The 8,141-nt window shown below is 38.3% G+C and overlaps 1 protein-coding gene across 1 annotated transcript; it reads right to left on the bottom strand.

Moving 5' to 3' along the window:
* Positions 1-569: 569 nt before the first annotated feature.
* LOC131791034 (uncharacterized) lies at positions 570-6,301 on the bottom strand. Its single transcript, XM_059108340.2, has 8 exons — positions 6,182-6,301; positions 5,859-6,076; positions 4,979-5,069; positions 4,256-4,408; positions 2,883-2,973; positions 2,005-2,237; positions 1,688-1,837; positions 570-1,540 (listed from the first exon to the last, which is right to left on the bottom strand). The coding sequence occupies exons 1-8, from the start codon at positions 6,294-6,296 to the stop codon at positions 1,008-1,010; spliced, it is 1,584 nt and encodes a 527-aa protein (XP_058964323.2). The 5' UTR covers positions 6,297-6,301; the 3' UTR covers positions 570-1,007.
* Between the last annotated feature and the right edge of the window lie 1,840 nt (positions 6,302-8,141).

Genomic DNA, 8,141 nt, shown 5'->3' with positions numbered 1-8,141 from the left:
TTGTTGTGAAATTACCTTGAACAACCAATTTTTTTAAAAGCAATGGTTGTAAAAAGAAACTCAAACTAGCAAACCAACTGCAAACCAAAACAGAGCGATAAATTGAAATAGTCTTTAAGTTCTCCCTGAATGATTGTAGTAGGAGGTTTTAAGAAGGCTTAACTCAACGTCAAAGCAAAGGTACCTCCAAGTGTTGTAAAGACTCGCTTGTCCGTACTAAGGGACCAATCATTTCTTATCTCCAGAAGGGGGAGGAGGGTTGGGGTAGAGATCGGTCGGAGGATTTTACAACACAATCTACCTAGTCCCCTAAGGCTCCGTAGTATATGAATACTTCCCCCCCCTCCATCATTTGCAAACGATTATCTACAGTCCTTCCTTTATATATTATGTTACCGAAGACTAATATCATCTCAGCTTCGCCTGAAAACCATGCGATTCCCCAAAAATCCTCCGAACAGCCCCGCCTGACACCCTCCCTCCCCCCTCCTCCTTCGCGGCAATAAAACAATGACGTCCCGCGAAAAAAAGTGAAAAAACATATAGATGAACAAATCTTTTGGGTCGGGTTTACTTTGAAAGATAAAAAGATTTTAACTCTTAACACCCTATCATCAGTATGGATGTTCACCATTCTGTTCTCTATACATTTCCTATGGTGCTGCCGAGGAGAATTTGTTTGACAGTTATGGACTTCCTAGGCTGGTGATCATTTCCTTTATTCCTATGACCTCAATATTTAATTCAAGGGTGATACTGTATGGAGAAGTTATAAGTTAGTCACTACTATGGTATTTAAGGGGTGAAATACCAACTCCTCCGTGACATTCAGGCCACAAACTAACACACGAAATATAAAAACGAAAACCTCGCAAATTGTTCGAATGATAAAAAACAAATAAAAAAAGTTTGAAAGCTCGTTACAGTTATCCGATGATCATGACGTCTTACTTTGCAGAGAAAAGTTTCACAGGAAAAGTGGAAGCGGATGTAGGTGTTTCCAGGCCTTAACGAACAAAGACTTTCCAGAAATCGCCAGAGGACAATGCAAAAAATCCGTCATAAATATAGTCGTCACACTCCCATCTTTGATCTCCAGGAGTCAACGACCAGTGATATTTGTAACTGACATAAAAGGCATGGTCGTTCAATGTCCCATTTGCCGCCAATAGACGACCCCACTTCTGGCCTTGCCATTGGTGACAGACTCCAGTTATATTGGAGTTATCATCTTTCATTCTATTAAACGAGCCACACGCCAAAGGTCGCGTATCCGTCTGACCGCTGAAGTACTGGACTACAGCTTCACCAGAGCTGTTTGCAGTTGTGGTCACGTGGATCATTCGTCCTTTTTGTTTGTTGCAGTGGAATCTCAGCTGAGTGAAAGACAAGTTTGTTCTCAGTTCTTTCATGGCATATTCTGTGATGAACAACGTTTTGTTCCAGTGGCAGTTGCTGATCTCGCGGTATGATGACGCAATCCAAAGCTGTCGCGAGGATGGGTCGTCTACTACAACGTTGGAAACAAGAAGCCAGCCTCCTGTGCAAAACGAAGCCAACATCAACCAAGATGAAGTAAATACTCTGTGCATCAAACATCAAGGCTGTTTCATGAAGTAGAATTTCAGAAACTCAAACCCAATTCAGTTCCTTTACGTTTTAACATGATCGAGCATTTTCGTCTTACCTCCATCAGTTGTCATGTCACAGTAGACCTTTAAAGGGTTTCCGTTCTTCTCAGGGTCGATCCAGTACTCCCCATCTCCAACGGAATATCCGGAGTCCCGGATGTCCTTGCAGGAATGGCCAGGCTGATTGTAATATAAGCCTTTAATAGCTGCAGGAGGAAATGCGGTGTTGTCTCGTTAATCAACACACACCAATATGAGTACACGAGAGCCTGAAAATGCTTAGTCAATGCGTGGCTGCCTCGCTATGATGGACCCATTCACTTATTTAAAAGCTGAAATTCCGCTATAGGGTATCAATAGAACGAAGATATACCTTCTGATGATGGGATTGTCAGAGATATCTCACTGGGTCCCCTTTCTCGCTTGGCATTTTGTTGTGCAATCCAAGATGGTTTATTCACACCGGCGAATCCCACCAAAGCAAAAGATCCTCTGAACTCTGTCAGATTGAGTAGGTCATCGGTGGCGCCAACTCTTTTTAGAGCGTCAATCGCTGGTGATATGTATGTCGAGCCTTGATCTTGAATGGCGACCAAAACGATTTTTCTGCAATTGGAACAAACATGATTTTTCAGTGAGAATGGCAAACAAATGCATTTTATTACAAATTACCAAAAAAGTGCAATAACGAAAACCTCTATGAGGCATTAATGTGCTAATATTTTGAAATAAATTCCCCACGGAATTAACCGAATCTCGTTTTGTGAGTATATTTCTGATTCAGTTTCGGATAGGAGTTATTGCGACAAATTTTCATGCGTTTGACATTGGAAACAGTCCCGAACGGTCGTTAGAAAGAGAAAAATATGTATCTTTTAAGAGATTAAGAATTCTTTATATATATATATATATATATATATATATATATATATAAATATTATGAGAGGAAAAAAGGACGCAACTACATTTCCCATTTATTTTTATTTTTCCCATTTATATATATATATATATATATATATGTGTATGTATAAAAAGCTGGGGCAGATGTACTTAAAATGATGTGGGATCCATGATGTTTGTGCTCTGAACTATCATATGCTACATTTTATGGTAGTGAGATTACAACGTAAAAGACCAGTTCCTCCTTAGAGGGTTGGATGATCATTCCCTTCCTTTACATTTGTTTTATATCAGCTTTCGTTTTGTTTTGTTCTATGAACATATATAAAAGCACGTCAATATGGCACATACTCTCCTTTGATTCCGTTAAGGTAATCTCTCAGGTGAATACCAGCGGAACTTTTCTCATGAGTGTTAAATCCTTTGGCTCCTAGTACAGTACCTGCAAATGAAGAATGGTAACAAACGTTTCCCTTCCACTACAATCAAGCTTATAATGAAGACGTACATCTTCCAGATGACTGGTAGCTTAAAGGGATTATGATCATTCGAGCTGGAGCTAACCCCGCAGATTTTAAACTGTTTTTAAAATTTTAAAAGTTTCCCACGCATTACTTTCAATTTTCAAAACAGACTTTATTTTCAAATTAAACATCAATGTCGTCAGCATGCTCTATATTCTCATAAGCATGCTACAATAAGCCAATCAGAATCCTTGTTAGAATGGTTCAAATAATTTGACTGGTTGAACAAGACTTAAATCGTCAAAAGTGTCAAACCATCTCAGTTCACAATCTGCAATAGTTTATAATCTGAAATATTTCGGCAGGTCGAATTTAACACTTTTGCCAAAGCTTTCCAGTTTTAATACGGAATCTGAAAGTGAAATATTCAGTGAAATCCGGCCGAATTGTGGCTCATAAAAAACCTGCAAGTTTTTTCTCATGACAATTAGAAAACAAACTGCTCAAGATGTGTGTTTTATGAATGAACGACAGCCGAATTCACAGGAACATGAAGATTGCTCGAGATGACAGCACCGTTAAACTCGGCTGCTGTGACTGATGTGGAAATCCACTTAATGCATCGGAAAGGATATCAGAGCAAGCTCTTAGTTGTTCACTCGAAGGGGGGCTGATGTAACTGCTGAGGCTTGCTTTACTGCGATGATCAGAGATCGCCATGATGAGCTAGCTGCGATGGACCTCAGCATGATCGCAATCGCTCTGAGACCGTCGTGATTTGTATAAATTGTAACAGTTATGCCGGTTTGGTTAATTTTTTATCATTCTTGTTTTTTTATGTATCGTTTTTAAACACGGAACTATATATCATATACGAGTGTTAGCTGTGTTTGGTTTTTATCACCGCACGTAACTAAGCTTACGTATAATCTAACTGAGCGTGAAAACCTTCAAAACTCAGGCTGTTACGATTTCGTTTTCTCTTTGAGGATTTCTGTCTCTGCTCACGTTAAAATAACGTCAATTGCAGCGCCTGGCATGTTTACAAACCTTTGTTTTGTTCTTCTGTTGCTACTTGCCGGCTCGTTTGTTCCGAAATTTCACTTCAATTACCGAAAAAAAGCAAGAGAAAAGTACGGGAAATGGTGGAACATAGTACAAATTGGTAGATGGCGTGACTCAACTCTGTCTTTTGTACCCTGATAGAGCGCTCTTTCAACAAATGACAGCGCGCTTTATCTCCGATCTTGATTATAATACCTGTCATAGCGTTGATAACAACCACGTTATGGCCTCTGATGTGTGGAGAATAATCTTTGCCATTCACTTTGATGTAAGCAATGCCACAAGAGTTTTCTGCAATTCCTAGATCCTCGCAACCTTCACTGCGGATGAATACTCTCACCACGGGAGCTTATTATTAAAATCATGAGACAAAAATGAAAGCTAATTTTCCTTTTTTCAACCATAAATATAAATGAACTTATTATAAAGAACAGGAGTCTTGGTTTCACTCTGCTACAACATACAGTGAGTAGAAGTAATGTTTGTAATGTTACTTTATCGCCCAGTATTATTCATATTATTTCTATATCTAGGTGGATATAAGGGCATGTCCGAGAAAAAAAATGTTTTGCCTAAAGGTGAAATATTTTGGTCACAGAGTTGATTTTGGATACTTTTGGAGTAACAAATGTGTTATACTTTAATTAAACATCCAGCCAGCCGGGCCGGAACACAACAGTTTTATGCTTCACGTACGCCTCCGTTTGTGAGATTCTGCATGTGTTCTCTCGCCACTTTATGTTTTGTTTAAGTTTGTTCTCGACAAGTTCCGCTAACTTCATGACTCATTTATAACAAAGTCAGTAACATTATCCTACGCCTCGAGCTGTCAAAAGGAGGCAACCAGTAATGATTATGCAGTTTAATTTGTCTAAAAAGCTGTGAATACGTAACAGGCAAAATCTTCTGACCACTTACGCATTTGGCACCGTGTTCCTTGGTATCCCGGATGACACTGAGCGCTCTTAGTGGGTCGCCTTTGCTCACGAGAAATATCCATGCAGGAAGTCTGACATAATTAATACAAAAATAAGGAAAGTTGATTTGTTTCCCGTTGCTTTATTGACATTGCATGAAGACAAAAAGAAAATTTACTTATCCATCTCATTCTTGGAGAATTTTTTCAATTGTGTTCTCTTTATACAGTACAAAGTGGATAACAAACATTTAGCTCTGGTCACGTTACATAACGTGAAAGTATTTATGATGAAGAATAACCGTTCAAAATAAAATATTTTTTCAAACTAAAGAACTAGTAAGGACGTTAATACAAATGCCGGGAACATACCAAAAACATTGTCAACCCAAGACTAAGAGATGAAGGATACCTAATAATTTGAATCAGGCTCCAAAGTTATTATTAACAGCTGACATCATCAACTCGTGCTTCAACAAGTTATCTTCGCAGAAACACAGCGGTTATAGGTATATAACACATATGTTCAACTTATGTTCAACGTTACGTCTGTACAAATTAAGCAAATACCCTCTTGTAATTCTCAGCTCTCAGATGGATAAGGAGAATGAAAAAACCAATAAAGTTCTGAATTTAGCTGGTTTGTAACTTAAAAAAATAATTGAGAAGGTTTTATGCCCAAAACGCGAGAAGAAATGAAACTAACCATTTTTGCTTCGCCCTCAACAGCCAAATTCAATGGTCGTGTGAAATAAAGAGCTATGTTTTTTTGCACTCAGGAGGCTAGAATTGCCACGCTAATCACGCTCAAAACTATTAATTTACCAAATACCTTCGGCATCTTGGCAATTAACTACGGGAACTATAAAACTTAGTACCAACCTGAGCAGAGCTATAGTATGTAGATCCTATCCTTTGTCTAAAATCCTCTGGCTTCATCTGCCGCGTTTTATCATTCAACTCACAGATACGTTGTCCAATACTGTCACTGGGGTGAACATTGATCGACTTGCAACGGTTGTTTCCCATACATTTTAACTGACATTCAAACTCGTCCACAACAACAGTCGTATACACAACATGACCTGCTAATGCATGATCTGAAAGGTGAAGCAAATGGACTAATGCTTTTTCACCTGAATATATGTAAAACAAAGCCTGAGAATCAAGAAGATCCTAATCGTTCAGTTTGAGTTTTAACTCACCCAGTTGAGTTTCGAAAACGCTTCCACAAAAGTCTCCTTTTGCCAGGGAAAACAGGATTCCGAGGACGATTTGAAGAGTCACAATGGAAAACTGGAGCAGCCATAAAACAGTCATTCTACTTTATTTCTGTATTATCACTCTTCTTATCCAAGCGGAACTTCTTCACTTGATAAACATAATCTGCATTTAAATCAGCCTCCCTTCATTCGTCTTAATTTGTTTCCTTGTACAAATAGGGCCCCTCCTTATCGGACGACAATTTCAATTAGAAATAAACATTATTTATTATTAAAAGCTGTTTTTCATCTAAGTTTAAGTCCTTTAATTGCTTTTGGGGGCTTATTTTCTCTCTTTTTAAAAAAAGGTGGCTTTTTTTTTCCATAAAATAAAATTGTGAGCTTTGAAGGAGTTGGCACACTTATCGAAATTTTCACATTTTGAAACAACCTTAATGGTTGGAAAGGTCCAAAGTATTTGATTGGCTATCGAGAAAACAGCTGTCAATCACAAAATGAAATTCATCCATAATTTCAATTTTAATTGGCTTTTGGAGTGGAGATCCATCAATTTATAGTTAGTTTTTACTTAAAAGTGAAAAATTAAGACACTTAATGCCTCTTGACCGGTGTCATGGAATCCAGCCAAGTTTTGGCTCACGAAAACGTGCACTTTTTTGGTAAACAATCACGAAACAAAGAGCTAAAGACTTGCGGATGAAAAATGCAGCAAGATTGACCGAACTTGCGACAAGTGGGAAGATTTGAAAGCTGCCTCCCTGATTTGAACACGAGTATAATAGGAAGTGTTAGAGCGACCCTTCAGTTGATAACTCGTTAGAAATTCAACTTGACAACACATGTAGATAATCCATAATTTATGACCATGATATAAAATTCATTAGGTATGACATATTGGCTATTTTGTAATAAGTTCAAACACAAATGATAAATGTGGCTTCCCGTGAAAAAAATTATTTCGGAGTAGAAAATGTTATGAGAATCTTGTGCAGGAGCAGTGAGGCTTCGACGTGAATGTGTTTAAAATTATGCCTGATGACAAATTCAGTGTATCAAGATATATGTTCCTGCAAGGTTACTTTTTTCTTTTTCTCTCTGTTTTTCTGATCTGTAATGCTTTTTCAAAAAGAGTGGTAATGTCTGTACTTGAGTCATGTAGCCAATCAGACTGGAGCTTATCCCAGTTTCTGTTCTGTCCTTCTCCCTCCTCACTTTGTGAGGCATCCCTGACAGTTCGTTGTTACCTGTTTTACTCCTGGATGGAGATAGGCACAAAGAAAAGAACACAATAACCCGGCTAGTTCTTAAGCCCAGACCCCTCGGCCCGGAATCTAATGCGTCAACTATTTTACCACCGCCTGTGCAGGTTCAAAGCCACTTAGACTATCTGAGCTGGTGGTACTGTTTCAGGTACAACGTGCATATTTTCCCTGGCACAAATTCATAGTATGCCGGAATTAGAGCTATAGAGTTAGTCTGTGCCTAAAACACAATCATACTGACTGAAAGTAAAAGAGGACCAAAATTCAAATGAATGTTATGTCACGAATAGTACATAAGCGCGTAGATGTGGAGTTTCTCTTCGAGTGTTCAACTCGATAGCTCACAAGTAAGCGCGGCGAACGAGTGAGATGTCGAGTTCAACACGAGAAGAGAAATTCAATATCTACAAGCAACAATGTATTATTTTGTTTATCACAGAAACACAATAGCTCTTTACTGACAAGAAAAGTTGACTTTATTAACGAATGGAAATAAAAGAATTGACAATCTAGGAATAAAAATCGTAAAGTGCGTTGGCGCTAACTCTTAAGATGGAAAAATGCGTTAAAACATGATTACAAAAACAACAATAGTCGTAATTTCAATTTAAAAATTCTCATTTATTGGCTTTGTCCTTACCGACAGATGAAGTCTTTCAGGTAAACGGCCAAAATCTGCC

Source organism: Pocillopora verrucosa, chromosome 8, assembly GCF_036669915.1.
Source record: "Pocillopora verrucosa isolate sample1 chromosome 8, ASM3666991v2, whole genome shotgun sequence".
In the NCBI taxonomy this organism is placed as follows: domain Eukaryota; kingdom Metazoa; phylum Cnidaria; class Anthozoa; order Scleractinia; family Pocilloporidae; genus Pocillopora; species Pocillopora verrucosa.
This window is presented reverse-complemented; position numbering and strand designations above follow the sequence as displayed.

What these genes read in the sequence shown, in the direction of transcription:
- LOC131791034 (XM_059108340.2), bottom strand. Translation starts at nt 6,296, where the DNA reads ATGACTGTTTTATGGCTGCTCCAGTTTTCCATTGTGACTCTTCAAATC. An exon ending in GACAATCCCATCATCAGAAG is followed by an intron (nt 1,838 to 2,004) that starts GTATATCTTCGT and finishes TTCCTCCTGCAG; the next exon opens with CTATTAAAGGCTTATATTAC. An exon ending in TGACATGACAACTGATGGAG is followed by an intron (nt 1,541 to 1,687) that starts GTAAGACGAAAA and finishes CGTTTTGCACAG; the next exon opens with GAGGCTGGCTTCTTGTTTCC.